The following is a 17,619-nucleotide window of genomic DNA, read 5'->3' as shown; positions in this document are numbered from 1 at the left end:
CTCTTTTTTTTAAGTGTGTTAGATTAGAACCAACCTTTCATAATGTGCAAATGCTAAGATTTCATCTGAAACTTACATAAATAGAAGTCGATGTTAATAATTATTTCCATCACAACAAGCGAATACATAGATACTTGATTTTGTTGGCAATGAAATAGTTATTGGTTATTTTGTTACACTTGCAGTAAGGTTGTTGTTGTTTTAGCTCTTTGAGGTTTTTTGTCGTTGCATCACCTGAACGCATCGAGGTCAGTGTGTCCAAACATCCGTGTGACTGGCCCCTGGAGGTCAGTGGTCCCCTGGAGGTGTGCACCGGCGAGGCGGGACTCTCCAGCGGTGCGTGTGATTGGTGGCACCGCTGTGCCAGGCGGAAAGTGATGGCCTGCAGAGAGACCAGCAGCGCACAGTGCAACAGAGTCCCGCTGATGTGCAATGCCTCGTTTTACTGTGCACATCCGCGATGAGTGGCTGGCAGTGCCATGCCGGGACACCTCCAACACCATCAGGTGGCTCGCACACGAGGCGCTTAAACGCTACATTAAGAACAAACCGGACAACGGCGGCATCACGGCGGTGAAGGACACTCGGTTCGTGGCGCGAAGGTGCCAGAGTTCGGGTTTGCTGGACGCGGATGACACCATCGAGGATGTACTGGAGGATAACGACTTTGTCGAGCTGGGTAATGACCGTATGACCGAATGCATGAATTAAGTTATGAACAAGTGCATCCATCAGCTCTAATGTTATGACATCGGCTGTGCGTAATTTGTGCGTAATTGCGCATTATTGGTGGCATGGTGACGATAAAAATGTTAAATGACAAAATTAGAGATTAAGAGGGAATACGTATAATTTGTATGATTTTCTTGTTCTTCCAGCCATAGACGGGGATACCATGTCTCCTGACTTCATCCCGTGTGAGGCTGGAGTTTCTCATCTGTATCCTCAAACTTGTGAATTTGTGCCATATATTATTTTGTACATATACTGTAGATGGGTACTAAAAACTGTTGTTTTTTTGTTTTCATTTCATTAAATGTGTTTTGTTCTGGGTAACACCGCCTTTTTAATGGAATCCAAGTCTCTATTGAATAATGCAGATTTATCATCTCTGTGTAATATAATTTCCCTTATTTTCAGTATAGGGCAAAACTGTAATCCTTAATAAAACTATGTGATACAGTACAGCAGCATACAGAGAACCTGAAGCCGTAAGTGTTCGTTATAACCATCTTCTGCTAAAATGTTATATTGCCTACGTCTATATAACATGCATCTTCTTGTACACAGTATCTCTCCCTGGATGGCAACAGCCTGACATCCACAGATTTGGTCAACCTAGGCAAGGGAATGTACAAGATAAAGGTAATTATCAACAACTTGTATTTGTTGTCGGGTCCAATTGGATAATCTTTTACTCAGTGTAATCATTCTCTTTACTGACATTTGCAGCTGACTCCAGAGGCAGAGAAAAAAGTTGTGCAATCCAGAGACCTTTTGGACCGCATTGTCAAAGAAAACAAAGGTTAAAATCATTTTCAGGATAAAGACCTTAAATGTCTGTCTGCAAAGACAACGAGTTCTTTAAACATAGTGTTAACCATCTGCTGCAACACGACAGCCTCCACAAAGAAAGTATTACATGTTTTGAGTTCTCTGTATTTCTCTCTGTGCCATCAGTTGTCTATGGAATCACAACAGGATTTGGAAAATTTGCCCGAACTGTCATTCCTGTCCACAAGCTCAAGTAAAGACAATATTTTATCATCTGTTGGCAAATCAGCCCTTTTTTTATGTGCTGATTTAAGGCCGATCAATTTTTTTCCTCTAGGGAGCTGCAGGAGAACTTGGTGCGTTCACACTCAGCAGGTAACAACAGTCTCTATAGGGCTCACTTTCTTGTTTAGCGCTTAACATTTATTTGCAAGACCTCCAGAGCTCCAGACTGGACGTCAGGTATTTGAGAATTTTCTTCTGTACATACTTCAGTATTGATCTGCTCTGGTGTGCAGGTGTGGGGAACCCATTGAGCCCAGAGAGAACCCGCATGCTGCTCGCTCTCAGGATCAATGTCCTGGCCAAAGGGTACAGTGGGATCTCTCTGGAAACCCTTCATCAAATGATCCAGGCCTTTAACGGTGAGCCTCTCTCGGAAACACCTATCTCACGTGACCTCAGATGACCTGAATTATCTATTAGATACTGTTAACTGATATACTACTGATTACTGGCTTTACGGAAATGTATTGGGAAATCTGACTGTTACGCGACTCTTCTTATGAATCTTACTTTGCCCCCCTCAGCTTCCTGCCTCTCCTTTGTCCCGGAGAAGGGAACAGTGGGTGCTAGCGGCGACCTGGCACCACTCTCTCATCTGGCTCTGGGGCTGATGGGAGAGGGTAAAATGTGGTCTCCAAAGAGCGGATGGGCAGATGCCAAATATGTAAGATGAGGATGAGTGTGTCATAGTTGTAAAAATTGTGTTTTGCTTGTGAGAGTAAAAGGTCACAAAGGCCAAGAGGAAAACATGTTTAACTTTTGATGACCCTCGACCTTTCACAATGTTTTTTTCTCTTTCATCTTTGGCCAGGTCCTGGAGGCCCATGGACTCAAGCCAATATCACTGAGGCCTAAAGAGGTAATGTTTAAGGCCAACCGCACACTCTCCTATTTGTTTGGAACTGATTACTTAAGAAAATCAATCCAGGGTTCATCGGGAATCCTTTTGTGTTTTCTCTCCGGTACAGAATTTAGAAGAATATGAATAGTGGTTACATGACAATTACACATCATGATATAGTTATAGTTAGGTGGACAATGCTCTTCTTTTCCTTCACAGGGCCTTGCTCTGATCAACGGGACCCAGATGATCACCTCTCTGGGGGCGGAGGCCATGGAGCGAGCCCTTGCGATCGCCCGTCAGGCTGACATCATCGCTGCCCTCACCCTGGAGGTGCTAAAGGGAACCACCAAGGCGTTTGACAGTGGTGAGCAACATCCTCTTAAAACTACAGAAGCATTTTCCTTGAAATGGAAGATCCTGCCTTTTGTCCATCCTTTTCTCGTTTCCTCCCATACAGACATCCACATGCTGCGGCCTCACCCAGGACAGATAGAGGTGGCCCAGCGCTTCCGCTCGCTGCTGGACTCTGATCACCATCCATCCGAAATTGCAGGTCAGAGGACCGACCTGGAATCTACAACAGACAGAGCATGATATAGTAGTCGCGCATCATTATAATTACACTCTTTTACACTGGTGCAGCAGTGGCTCTGCGCCTTCACAGCAAGCAGGTCACGTGTTAGGACATGTCTAAAGGTTACAGGGCCACACTGTGTCAAGGTTGGACGTTATCTCTGCGTTCGTCAGGGTGTCTGACCGACCTCGTACGTCTATGAGGATTGTTGCTTCTGCTGCCCTTGATCAAGGTTCTTGTTACAGAGCTGGAGAACTCTATAGTCCTCCACCATACCACAACTCACATCTTTGGGTGGGTCAAATGCACAAGGTGTTAATAAATTAATAAACATGTGGTATTAAATGTTTGTCGTCTGGTGGTGTTTTTTTCCAGAGAGCCACCGTTTCTGCGACAGAGTCCAGGATGCCTACACCATGCGATGCTGTCCTCAGGTAACTTCAAGTGAAGTTTGTTCCAGAGGGATTTAAATTCAAACAGGTTGTTTGTTCATATCTAATAACCTTCTCTTTCTGTCCACAGGTTCACGGAATCGCCAACGACACAATCAAATTTGTCCAGAACATCATCAATACCGAAATCAACAGTGCCACTGACAACCCTGTATCCACCTCTGACCTGCAAACAGGAAGTCTGTTACGTGAATTTAAACGTGCCACTGTAGCCACTGCACTCCACACAATTATCAACCATACGTTTTAGGTCCAGCCACAAATTGTGTGATGGATTTTCACTAGATATCCGTTTGTGGTGTCATTTTCTTAACAATTGTACAAGATGGTGTTTGCAGAAAGAGGTGAGACCATTTCAGGTGGAAATTTCCACGGAGAATATCCAGCAAAGGTTTGTGACTCGTCAAACAAAAGTTTTTTTGTATTTGCTGTAGAATTAGTTCTCCTCTCGTTCACTGCTCTTCTCTTTTATTCTTAGGCTCTAGACTTTTTGGCCATTGCAGTCCATGAGCTGGCGTCTATCAGTGAGAGGAGGATCGAGAGGTTGTGTAACCCCTCCCTGAGCGAGCTGCCGGCCTTCCTCGTCAACGAGGGGGGACTCAACTCAGGATTCATGATTGCCCACTGCACCGCTGCATCACTGGGTCGGTCTACAAAAACATAACATAAAGTAGAGCATGAGTGACATAAGTAAAGTACATTCTATATCGTTTGAGAATTAAAGAGGCTCTAATATTGAACATGAATTTCAGGTGGCATAATTTGATACAAAAATTGTACTTTTATAATTTTAACATTATATTTATCCATATTTATGTCAAATTCTACTGACATTAACATAATGCATATCTTGATTCTATGTCCAGTTTCAGAGAATAAGGTTTTGTGCCATCCATCTTCTGTGGACTCCTTGTCCACCAGTGCTGCCACAGAGGACCATGTGTCTATGGGAGGCTGGGCTGCCAGGAAGTCCCTGAGGGTCATCGAGCATGTGGAGCAAGGTTAGTTTATTTCTTTTTTTTTAATACATGTCATTAATGGTTTATTAATATTCATACTATGACCGTTTCCATGAGAGTTATTCTGTGTAACTTCGAGGCACAAATAAGTAGTATCAGTTCATAATTATACACAATTTTATCCACAATAGTAGGTACTATTTTCCTTCAGTGAAATATTGGACATGGAAATCAATAAAGTTTTTTTAAGCATCAATCATGACTTCAAAGCGGTAACTCACAATGTGTTGAGATGCTGTGTATGAGTAAAAACATAGTTTTTTACTTATCCAAAAACAACCCAATTTTATAAGAGTTTTAAAATCCTGACATGAAAACTGATTCTGGTATCAAGAGGCTCAGAGACCAGCTCCTGATGATTCTGTCAAACCAGTGCAAAGGTACGGTGTCTAAAATAAGGGCCAGTGTACACCGACCTGGATAGAGTTGCATCAGCAAACATTTGCATGGTCGTAAATCAAAGCTCACCGAGTTGAAACCGTGGTTAACCATCAAACCACAGGTTTCAAACTTTAAAGTTAAGAACAATACATACTAGTCTCTGAATTATTCACAAAAACAGACACAGTAAAAAACACCAGTTGGTGAATGGAATATTTAATCCCTCAGTGTCTGTCTCTGACCTTTAAACATGGAAGTGGATCTATATTGTTATTTTTGTAGTATTGTGAGCTTTGATGCATTAAGTGGTTTAACTGCTCTACAAGGACACTACTAATTTATGAGATATTTTCTGGTGATTTTATTAAGTATATGGAGATTATATCTTTCTAAATTAATGGATATTCTCTGTGATTAGTTCTTGCTATAGAGCTTCTGGCAGCCTGTCAGGGTATCGAGTTCCTCCGCCCACTTCGTACCACCACTCCACTGGAGAAGGTCTATGAACTCGTGCGCAGTGTGGTCAAGTAAGTCAAACAGATGTGGCCAAGGTACACAAGCATTCCCTCCACAGAGCTGATGTTCAGGATGGTTAATATTTATCCACTGTTCCACTTCTGACGTTCACCTCCTGTCTGTTCTTTTGTTATTAACAGGCCGTGGATCAAAGACAGGTTCATGTCTCCAGACATCGAAGCCGTTCACCGTCTCCTACTTGACCAGAAGGCAAGTCCGACTATAAAATGTGCCCACTGTCAATGTACATGGCGGTCCACTGGTAATAAGATTAAATGGAAACATTTTAATTGTATGTTTATATTTTGAACTTAGGTGTGGAATGTGGCCAAACCTTACATTGACAAGTATCAGTCGGAGTACATCCCCGAGTCCCGTCCCGGCTCCCCCACTGCCTTCTGCCTGGACTCTCCTGAATCGCCGAGGAAGCGTGTCCGACATGAGTAAATGCCTGCCCAATTCTTTTTATTATTATTTTACAATTTGGAATTTCAATGAAAACAAAAACAAAATGTTTGATTTAACATTGATTTGAAAATGCAATATTGGTTTTCCCCGTGTTGACTAAGCATCATTTTATCCAACAGCATCATTGTGAATGTTTCCTTTACAAAGATTATAATGTTCACTTTTCATTGACACTGTCAGCGACGGATGAATTTAACTTTATATATTTAGAGTTTAGAGTCTAGTTTGCAGTAATGGGGAACTCAACAGTTTAACTTTGAGTTGTTTGTAATGTATATTAGATACCAGAAAATGGGATCAGAATATTAGTAGAATTAAGTCCACTAACTATGACCTCAAAAATGTATGTAATCAATACTTGATACTGAACCTGGTCATTTTAATCTTTGTAAAGGATGAATATGTTGCAACGCTGTTTCAGCGGATTTCATTAGATTGTATGGGTGTAGTTAATAAAGTGGCCACAGACTGTACAGTATGTTTCTATACAGTAATTGTTAGGTGTTGAACTTGCATACCATATATCCACTGCCCTATACCACTGTGCATTGGAGTTTTACCTATGTACACTTGTGTTGTCTCTTTAAACTGTTTCTAATTTAGTTATTATTGCCACATTACTACCTCAGCCATTTCATATCAAATCTTTTTAATGATGTAACATAAACATTACTCTGATATGTTGTGTTTCTGCTATAATCATATGACATCTTAAATGATGTTCATCTTCATGTTTTTAAACATACATTTTTTCATCTATATGTTTGGATAAAAATAAAATTTGAAGCGGAAATTATTTATTGTTTGCGTGATGATGTGAGTCCTGATTTTACTTATTAATACTTATATCCATTTAGGGTGTTTGTGGCTGACAGAAGTCAAACAGAGCCCTCTTCAAACAGAGCTCAGTGATCTGATAAACCAACTATATAGATTTAATTTTTTGGAGCAGCATAGGGTAGCCAGACTTTGGAATGAATCTACTGTAGCTCTTGCGACTTCAGTCAAAACACCCACAAAATTCGAGGATTATCATTTAATGTTTATTCCTGTGTGTCATACCACAGGGAAGTAAGTTTAACAGTAACTAGTCCAGTTCAACAGCACCTTTCTGTCTGAGAAAACACTCTTGAGAGGCCCTGAGGAAAAACCTGAGGATAAAATGTTGTGCCACAGAAATGTAAAGGCAGATGGGTCAACAAATTCAAAGGTTAAACAAATAACTCATTAGAGATAGTGGGACAGGGGGCAGAAGTCTGTTGTACACAGAGACAGAACTCATAAAATAAAGACTTCGCCATGTGCTGTGCTGGAAATAATTTAGCGGGACCAAATTCTTAGCGCCTTTCAAAAAGAATCCTCAACCTCTCAGTTTAGTTTTCTGCAGTGTCTTTGTGAATATTTATCATTGAATAAAAGACAAATATGTGTCCATGACGGCTCAAACTTGGCTGACTGACAGTAGCTCCTGGTTAAAGGTCACAGATAAAACCAGGGCTAAAACCGAACTTATACCTGCACCGTAGGTCCATGTTGGAGGTATTTACATGCAGACATTTATTAGTTTAAGTGTACAAGATGTGCAACCGTGTTGAGGCACTTCTGATGTTCAGATTCTTATCCATCACAAAGAAATATGTTCAGGAGTCAGTGCAGGATCACGCGAAGAGACAGGCTAAATCATGACAACTGTTGACACAAAATATTGATTCAATGTTGGCCTGGACTTACTTTGTAAGCATCCAATCAAAACCCTATCCTTCCTGACCAAAAAGAATCTGGAAGTGAATTAAAACCAGATATGATTTATTAAAATGCTAAGTTTTATCTCATTAGGGCCCGAGCACTGATCAAAGGTCAGATGAGGCCCTATTGAAATTGTAAGGATTATTATTTTTGAATTGAAACTGATCCTGGTGCCTGTCAGATGTTGTAGGATGCATTTGTTATTGTATTAATTAGAGTAACGTGACCAAAATGACACTTTGATGGAGTATGGCATAAGCAACTGTGGATCCAAGGGTTGCTGGATCAATTCCCGTCAGCAACATGTGTGTGTATTTACCCAAACTGTTACCTAGTATCAGGGGCGTCGATAGGCCTGTTTTAGGGGGGCTGAAGCCCCCCTAAAATGTTCTTCAGCCCCCCCAAATAATTTTTGGGATTTTTAAAAAAAATTTTTTTTTAAATTTAAAAAAAAAATGAAACTATTGTTTTACACATGGACAAGTTAACAAGTTCTAACATGCTACATATGTGAGTGCGTTTCTGCTTTGTATGTTTTCTCCCCCTTCAAATTACAATCCAATAGCCTCTCATCATACTTAACAATACAAGACAGGGCACTAGGACCTTGGGGAGTCTGCATCGCTGCTGCGCTGGCTTTCTCACTCTGCCAAGTAACGTCTCTTATCAAGACAGCAGGATTACAGCCAAGGAGTTTAGCTCATAGTAAATGATGCACAGAGTGAAATTGTAAGTACAGGTGGTTACAGAATGTGGCTATCTGTAGTTGTTAATGATTGTTACCTGCTTAAATTTAGGTTTACCTGAGGCAAATGAAAGGGAATATTGTAATGAGCTATGTTAACACTAAGCTAGCTAGCTAGCTATTTTGTTAGAAAATGTCTCCAGTGAGCAAGAGTTTGAACGAGCAAATTTGAAATGTAAGAAATAACTATCGACAGCTCTCTATTCTTTGCATTAATATCTATCTCTAGTATTTTAAAACAATAATATCAGTGCCTATAGAATGTTGTTGTTTATAATCAGTTAATGCTAGTGAAAACTAAATGTCATAGTGTCCCTCATAACGCTATTGTAGCGGTATATCATCCGATTCATTGACCAGATGGATATAAGAAGATTCTTTAGCAGAGGTGACAGATAACTTCTGTTATCTTATACTGAATGAATGCAAGCAAAGATACAGAGAAAAATCACACTCTTTCTGATTGAACCAATCTATGAACTGTCTGAAACAATGGATATCCGCAGCCCCAAAGGAGCCCAAAAAAAATTGGCGCACGCTGCGCGCGCAAACATTTACCTTCCTTAGGGGCTAAGCCCCCCCTTTCTTTCAATCCTAGAAACGCCCCTGCCTAGTATTATGAATCTCTTTAATGTCACTTAGTTACTTTATTTTGGTAAAATGTTCAAACAGTGGGTTTGTACTGCTTGTAATACTTGTAATACAATGAATGAAATAAAAAACGACCAACAAACAGACAAGAGTGAAAAATGGTCCTGAGCTGGTATTGTTTTCCTCAGAGGTGTAAAAAGTACTGAAATATTGTACTCAAGTAAAAGTACCTTTACTTTGATGAAATTTTACTTAAGTACAAGTAAAAGTACCCATCTAAAAATCTACTCAAGTAAAAGTAAAAAGTAGTTCATTTAAAATGTACTTTAAGTAAAAGTTACTTAGTTACTTCCAACAACTTGATGGGGGCCTCTCCTATACAGTGCAAAAAAGGACAAGGGGTCATAAATCCAATCCAAAAACAGTTATTTTTAATTAAAGGAGATCTTTAAAAATGTAAGTACAATGACATTAAACATGTCAAACATTAAACATTTATTTACATGAACCACATGACAGCTAAAATAAAAAGTTAAAATGCCGCTGTCCCACTGTATATTTAAACTTTTGGTTAAACTTTGGTCCACCTTTCGAGCACTAGTCTACAAACTTCTTGTTGAGTTTGAGCAGCAGCTGATTTTCAAGGTGAGTAGAGCTCATCGGGGTTCACTTTGCAGTGAACAGCAATCCAGCACAGCTGAAGAGTCACCTGCAGGCGGCCGAGGCAGGTAGGCCAGTAGGCTATTGAGTTCATTGACCACGTTCATTTTTATGTATGAGAACGTTGAACTGAACGCAACTTAATGACAAATAATGAATTTGACCTCAGTTCATATTGTCTGAGGTCTAGCTAAAACGTTACGTAATGTTTTCCTTCTCCTGAGGAGAGACTCTGTCTAAAACGAATGCTTGCACCATGTCGTTGCGATCATTGTTGTGTTTATTTGGGCAGGAGTGAAGCTTGCATAGAGCGCCAAATGTGCTAGGGCCGCCCCTGTGTAGCGCAGTGATTCCTGTATGGTGCGCCCCCCCACCGGTGCGGAGCGGAGGCATAACAGGCGCGCGACCGGGAGGAGAGAATGCGAGGCGGATCTAATATTATAACCGAACTAATGTTTTGACGTCCGCATCTCTTTAACGGCGGAGCAGTAAACAAATCGCTCTTTCGCCGTAGCCAGGGGTCTGCAACCCGCGGCTCTGCAGCCCCTCCGCAGTGGATCTGTGCAGTGGTGTGCATGTCGCGCATATTTTTCACGAACAGTGAACTTTACGATCAGTTTCATATGTTGAACGTGCACGTTAGGGAACGTCATCCACTCTGTGCAGCATCTACCACTGCAGTGAGAATTGCCTTGCGCCCTGAACTATGTTTTTGTTTTACTCAGTACCGGATGTAATTTTCAATGTAGCGAAGTACAACACTTCGGCTAAAGTAAAATTACCCATTTCAAAAACTACTCAAAAAATTACAAAGTACACGAAAAAACGTGAGTAAATGTAATTCGTTACTTTACACCTCTGGTTTTCCTCGGCTTTGCAGGCAGCCGGCCAGGCTCTGAACCAGCAGCAGCAGCAGCAGACATCAGATGAGCTGCCAATAGCTCAGGGTCAGGGGTAGGATGTGCTGAGGGACCAGCCACAGATGTTGCAGCAGAGGAGACACAGTCATAAGAGGCAGAGTCCACAGGGGCAGGAGGAGCAGAGGAGGTGTCCAAGGAGTTGGCAGTTGACACTCTCTAATTTATAAATCACAAAAAGGCAAATACATAGACATGATTATAAGCTACTCCTGAAGGAGGCTTGTTTCAAGTTGAATAAAATATAGGTGTGAAGAAAACAACCTCCGGAAGGGGGGCGGGGTTTCCTGTGGCTGCGCCGAAAACGGAAGCTGGCCATGGTCATTGGCTGAACGGTTGGCTTTGAACCTATGCTTTGAACTCGAGTGACGTTGGCTTGAAAAACTGGAAACATAACTGGAGGACATAAAAAAATATTCAGGTCTCCTTCGAGCCGGATTTGAACCAGCGACCTAAGGATCTCAGCATTAGCCACTACAGTCCTCCGCTCTACCAACTGAGCTATCGAAGGGACGATAAAACCATGTGTAGCGTAAAACCTTTTTATATGTGCTAATATAATTTTATTTTAATTTTCTCGCTTTTTTTCATAGCTGTTAGCTGATATACGAAGAGAACAAATACAGGAGGACACACACAGCACTGAGGTCTCAACCCTGAGTCACATGAATGAGGAATTAAACTGCATGCATGGAGTTGTGTGCATTTGCAAAGGTAATTGTGTATTTAAGGGACTGGTATTTACGCGTGAGTGCAGTTTGGTGCAGGTCCAAATACAAATCCTGACCTCGTGAATTTAAAAGTGGGACTGACTGTTGAAATCCAACTTTAACCACTAGATGGCAATATCCCCCCACTTGGACACATTTAACCATGCTGCCACACGTTGGGTCCGTCCCATCATTTTCTGCTTTGTCCACACAGGAAAATGCTGCCTACAAATATAATCTACACCGAGACAATATTTCCAATTTTAACCAAATGTGCTGTTCTATATTCATTCTGTCTCTGCAATACAAGGGTTTGTTTGCAATCCATTAAATGTCGGATCCTCACATATTTGTACTGTTTTTACACTGTATATATTAGTTTTAATTCCATTAATTTCTTATTCTCCTTACACTAAAGTATTATTATCCTTAAACTTAAGTATTGCACGTTACTTATTACTTAGTAATGCCTTTTTTGACTCTTGCCTCTGTATTATTATTGCCCACTATTGTACTTATTAAAGGATTGTCTCATCTAATCTAATCTAATCTTATTTTACCTAATTTTATCTTATCTTATCTTATCTTATATATGGAAAGCTCATCCTCAAGGCAAGAGTTTGAGTTGCATCAGGTTTATTTTTATCTCCACACATGTGCTTGACATAGATTCAGGGAGGTAAAATGTTGCCCCTCCTGGACCCAACTGTCCCACAGTACAAACATATAACACCACACACTCTTAATGTTGTTATGTGTGAGCAAACACAATCTTTGGCACAACCATAGCATTTCAGCACCTGTCCGTGTGGATGTACTTTAAACACACACTCCGCCACCACTTTTTCTATTATTTTGCATGTCATCATTTTATGATGATTTTTATGTGATGAATATATATAAAATAAATTAAATGAATATCAAGCAGGTTAAATTAATCAACGCACAAAATGTTGCTTACACATAAATGCATCAATGTAGGCTATTGTAATAATTTGAATCATACAAAAGTCTAATTCCATAAAGGATCACTAAGTATCATGAGTACTTTTACGTTAAGTATTTTTCTTGATAACACTTAATACTTTGACTTTCAAAGTCTAAACAATCTGAGAACTTCCACTGTCATTGAGAGACAGAAATCAAAGTGTGTGTCGAACACCAGAGTGACAACAGCAATTACTTTCAGTCTGGTTAATGAAAGTCTCTTGAATGATAGAAATGACCTGCAGTCAGGCTGCTCCTCCACTCATGGGATCTTCCTCTTGTCCTGACCTGTCGCACAGCGGGGTAACATGTTACACGTGCTCCTACATTACATCACAGCAGCGTGGGGACAGACATGGAGCCTACAGCAGGTGAGGCAGCAGACATTCCTCACATAACACAGCCAGGCTCCAATACCCAGATCTTCTCCATCCTTTACTGTGATTATCATCCTGTCTGCCTCCTCTCAGCTGAGCACACAGGGAGAGCTAACCCAGCTACACCCCCCCCCCCTGTCTAACAAGCTAAGGTAAAGGCTTGAAGGGAGAATCTTCAAGACATGTTACCATCAATCAATCTCATAGATGGCGTAAAGCACCAACTTACAAATGTTTTGTGACTTTTTGAACAATCTACCACACTGAAGTGGGTTTAAATCAATAAAAACATGGATTCACGAGCTTGACCCATCACAATCAACTGTCAGTCATGATTCACTCCGTCTTTATAGCATCCAATAACTAATTAAAACCAATCTTGCCTTATAATATTGAGTCAAGGAAAACAAGAACCGTGCGATTAGGTAGAAGTTGCGTCGTGACACGTTTGAGTTGAATTGGACGTCTTGACTTTGCACCTGCTCACATTGAGACATTTAGTGAAACTGATTATAAATCTTTACAGTGTAATGTTTGAAAGTCATGCAAGAATAAATAAATTCGCTGCACAATTTTTTCAATGACATTAAATTACTGCTGGAGTGTGCCAGTGACTGTCAATTGACCTATATGAAAATTTTCATATTTTGAAATATCATATTTAGGAAGTAAAGTGTTTTTCTTGCACTCATTAAAACGTCATATTTACATCTATACATAAAAAATAAACAGCAATGAATCATAAAGCGCCATAGAGTTGTTACTGATGCTCACCATCAAACACATGATGCTACATGTGATAGCTGTCATGACTCTCTGGACTTTGCCTCTTAGATGAAAAGCATTTTGGATTGTGTTGTTTTGGATCTGTGTGTGGACTCCTTGGTTTGTGGATTTTTTCCTGTGTTTCCTTGTGTTTGGATTTTTGATCAGTTGTTTCATTCTGAGTTCTGTGTGTCCTGTTTTATTTTGACATTTTTGCTCCTCGTGTATCTCTGCCTTGATTTCCTGTCTTTGTCCTGTTTTGATGTGATTGTCAGCACCTGTTCCTCATGTGTTTCACCTGTGTTCGATCAACCCGGCCTCCCCTGTGTATATAAGTCTCTGTGAGTCCCTTACGTGGTTACATTTCACCGACACCTTTCATGTTATCCACCAACAGAGCCCTCGCTTGTGAGTTTTTCTTGATTTTATAGAAGTAAATCAGTCCCTTCAGATTTTTGAAATTTTGAAGCCTTTGAATTTCTAGCACTGAAGTTTTCTATGTTGAAATTATGCATTTGTATTTTTTGCTGCTGAATTTCAGTATTCCAATTTTCAAAGTATAATATTCAACTGCTAAAATTCAGTTGCAATAATTCAGATTAAATATCCGGCATACCAGAAAAAGCAAACGATTGTCTCACATCGAACCAAACCTGCGACCAATCAGGTCATGTGTCATTGGTCATGTAACGTCAGGTGAGCAGCTCCATACTGTCAGCTACGCTACTAGACCGCCCATGGCATTAAACCAGCATGAGGTGCTAGAAATTCAAAGGCTTTGAAATCTGATGAGACTGATTTACCTTCATATGTTTCTTGTGTTTTCTTTTGATCAGTGCTTTTCTGTTTTTGGATTTTGTTTTTGTAAGAACTTGACCTTTTAATAAAGGACACCTATTTGTTCGTAAACTTTGCTTCTGCATTGATGGGTCCACCTGCTCCCTAAACCCTGACAATAGCAAGTAAATATCAACCAAAAAAACAATAACTACAATTTGTTTAAAATTACAATAAGAGTTAAAAATTAAATTAAATGGGGACATTGTATTGGCTATTTTTGATTGTAACAGAGAAAACCCTAATGAGTCTATGCAACAGGTCCCATCCTTTATAACAATTTGTGTTCATGATCGCCAACATTAGTCTTTTCCAACCTGTTTGAGTCGATTGTTTTCAGTGTCACTGTTTGCTCTCTCACTGTTAATGACACTGTATGTCTTCTTATCTGCAGTTGCTCACACCATGCAGTAGATGACATGAAACAAGTACGCTCCAGCCATCTGGGGACCTTCCGTTCCCCTCCCACAACTCTAAAAAGTCAAATGGGACACATCCGCCCGCCTGGCTTTTATGAAGGTGAAACCCCCCCGGTTCCCTGTCCACTCTTGCTGTTAATTCAGGCTTTGTGCTCAGTCATCTGTTGAGTCTTTCCTGTGCTGTAAGACAGCATGTCAAAAGGTGGCATAAAATAAAGAGTATCAGCTTCCAGAGGTGTCTGGATGGTGGAGGCTGTGAAGCGAAATATTTTTGTGGAGCGGGAGAAAAGGTATTTGCTGTGCCGCTGTCTTTCTGTAAAATAAATGACTCATAGCAGAGATGCCAAACGATTTACATCGTGGGAATACTTGGAGTGTAGAACTAATATTTACATAACTCAGATCCTGTTTCTATTTTTTGCCATTCCAGATTAAACCGTCTGAAATGTGGGTGATGTCATGGCTGCGAGCAGGCAGACAGATAGCAGCGATAAACGTCATAAAAGTGGAAGCAGTGATAGCGGTGACAGAGCATGTGTGGGGCCTTCTGTTTAACGCCTCGCCTGCGGGCAAGGCACCTTCCCTCTTTGCCTGGAGCATGTCTGGCTTTTTGTCTGGATTTTACAGGAGAGTAGACATATTACTCGCAAGGTTGGAGAAGGTTCAGTGAGCTGAAGGTACTAGGTGGCATGGGGGGGTGGAGGGGGACCATATCCTTTTACAGTCTGGAAATAAACCAGGCCAGAGGTGGTGGAACAGCCCAGAGTCTGTCGTCTCATTGGTCCATTGGATGACACAGCAGAAGCACCACTGGCTGCAAATGCCAAGCCCAGCAGAATGCAGCAAAAGTTTTTATATTTTGGGTAGTATGCTTTTTTTCCATTTCTTGCTGAAAGTTGGATGAGATGTTTGATACTGCTCTTAAGGTGCATGCAGTTTCATCCTGCACCTTGTTAGCTTTTCTTAGCATATGCTAGCTTGGCTCTGTCGGAAAGTAAAATTCCCAATTAACGGCATCTGTTTTTATGCAGGATCTCTTAAAAAAAATATCCCGAAAATCCGGACATTTTTCCAAATTTGTATCTAACCTGTGAAGAACACAGCAGGAAATTGTCTGGGTCAGGTGCGTTCACAACAACCGGGGACATTCACATGAGTGGTGGCACCTGAGTAGACGGGAGGCAACACGTGTTTTTGTTTACACTATGTTGTAGTTCTAGAAAATATCCGAAGAAAGTGACATCTGAGTTCTCAGATACAGCCTCTTCAGAAAGTTCCAGGAAAATGTCCAGAGTTCAGTGCATGTCTTTAAGCAGCTTAGATGTACCAAGGGGACAGAGCCTGTTTCCATTCTTACGCCCACATAACCGTGTTACTTCTTTCATGATTTGGTTTAGGAGTGTTCAAGTTGTGGAACAGAGAAAAACAACAAACAGCTGGACACAAAGAGAGTGAAGGAATTTGTTGATGATTTGCCTTGCTTTCATCCTGCCAGGGGAATACACCACAGACTGGCCAAGATTAGACATCCTTTCCTGCAGCATTTTTCATGGGGACTCCTGGGATTTGAGGATCGAAAAACACAAGTGATGTACAAAGAGAACACCTCAAGGTGCATCACCCCTTGCCCTGGCAGATCGCTGGCAAAACAACCGAAATAACCCATGAAAATCTAAAAACACACACAGGCATGAACCCTGTCCGCTTTAAAGGAAGAGGGGCCGCCACTGTGACGAGAGTCACAGTATTCCAGGAATGTCCTGATCCGTCAGGGCCAGGATGCCTCAGGGAAGAGAATGCTTATGATTCCTCTTCTCCTTCTTTAACATGTGCACACACACATAAGTGGATGATTCATATGACAGGGGGAGTGGGAACATATTACTTCTGACCTTATGTATTTTCAAATATGATATACAGTCTCACTGACCCCCTTCCCTTTTTCAACTTCACTCATCATCACCCTGTTTTCTCACTTGTCTCCACTTCTACGTCAAGTCAGTATTAAATGATTATGAATGCCACAGGTAAAGCTGCCTGTCGTGTCACGCACACCGTTTCTTTCTTCAAATGTCTTGAAATGAGATGATGTCACTGTTGAAGTAAAAAAAGGTGTGAGACTTGATGGGGTCAAGGGTTGTGTGACCCCTCAGCTCCAGAGCTGATGTGTGTCTGACGAGGCAAGTAAAACACAGTTAATGAGTGGCAGTTAGAAACAAGTGGTGATATGTGGCAGGAATGCAACACAATGACACACTTGTCAGTCAGCGCTCCTGTGCTTGGGTGGTTCGTGGAGTTAAATTAAATCTCTGAGTTATTGTCAATCTGATGACAGCTTCTTCCAACATGGGTGTTTGTGGAATGCAGAAGGAAAATGGTTATTGCTGGTCTGTATAAGCATTTATTGAGTATTTTGAGTCTAACAATCTACAGCACTGATTTATTACCCACTTACACAATATATTCAGTATAGATAAAATTGGAGTAAATGGGTGACCAGCAGCAGTCTGGGGGGCGGGGCAGTGTGCCTGCAGTCAGTGGACTAAGTGGAATCTTTTTCTACGTCCTTGGATGAAGTACAGTAGCGTCTGGCAACTAGAGCCGGTGGCCAATAACATAACTGTCCTGCCAGATCATTTTGAGGATTTGATTATTTTTATTTCTCCATATCAGACTGACACAGAGATTCACCCAGGGTTTGTTGGTTCTGATCTCTGTTACATCAACTACATTCTGAGAATCACCTCTAAATTAAGTTATCATCAAAGTAAAAACGATTATTTTCTTACTGCAATGCCTTATATCGAGCTGAGTTACAGAGCTTTCGTTTAG

At 40.9% G+C, this 17,619-nt stretch overlaps 1 protein-coding gene and 1 non-coding gene across 2 annotated transcripts; one reads left to right on the top strand and one right to left on the bottom strand.

Moving 5' to 3' along the window:
* Positions 1 to 391: 391 nt before the first annotated feature.
* On the top strand, positions 392 to 6,829 carry hal (histidine ammonia-lyase). The gene is made up of 20 exons (XM_061075859.1): positions 392 to 679; positions 879 to 939; positions 1,184 to 1,211; positions 1,291 to 1,365; positions 1,453 to 1,525; positions 1,681 to 1,747; positions 1,832 to 1,869; positions 2,013 to 2,138; positions 2,304 to 2,443; positions 2,591 to 2,638; positions 2,840 to 2,987; positions 3,081 to 3,176; positions 3,573 to 3,631; positions 3,720 to 3,800; positions 3,975 to 4,040; positions 4,128 to 4,293; positions 4,516 to 4,650; positions 5,468 to 5,576; positions 5,706 to 5,775; positions 5,881 to 6,829. Exons 1-20 carry the CDS (start codon positions 433 to 435, stop codon positions 6,010 to 6,012), a joined length of 1,965 nt encoding a protein of 654 aa, XP_060931842.1. The 5' UTR covers positions 392 to 432; the 3' UTR covers positions 6,013 to 6,829.
* Positions 6,830 to 11,116: 4,287 nt separating this feature from the next.
* Positions 11,117 to 11,203, bottom strand: trnay-gua (transfer RNA tyrosine (anticodon GUA)). Its single transcript is given in 2 exon segments — positions 11,117 to 11,152; positions 11,167 to 11,203. It is a non-coding gene; the product is annotated as a tRNA-Tyr (tRNA).
* Between the last annotated feature and the right edge of the window lie 6,416 nt (positions 11,204 to 17,619).

Source organism: Limanda limanda, chromosome 8, assembly GCF_963576545.1.
Source record: "Limanda limanda chromosome 8, fLimLim1.1, whole genome shotgun sequence".
Classification (NCBI taxonomy): Eukaryota; Metazoa; Chordata; class Actinopteri; order Pleuronectiformes; family Pleuronectidae; genus Limanda; species Limanda limanda.
Note: the sequence above shows the minus strand (reverse complement) of the source record. Positions and strands in the feature narration are given on the sequence as shown.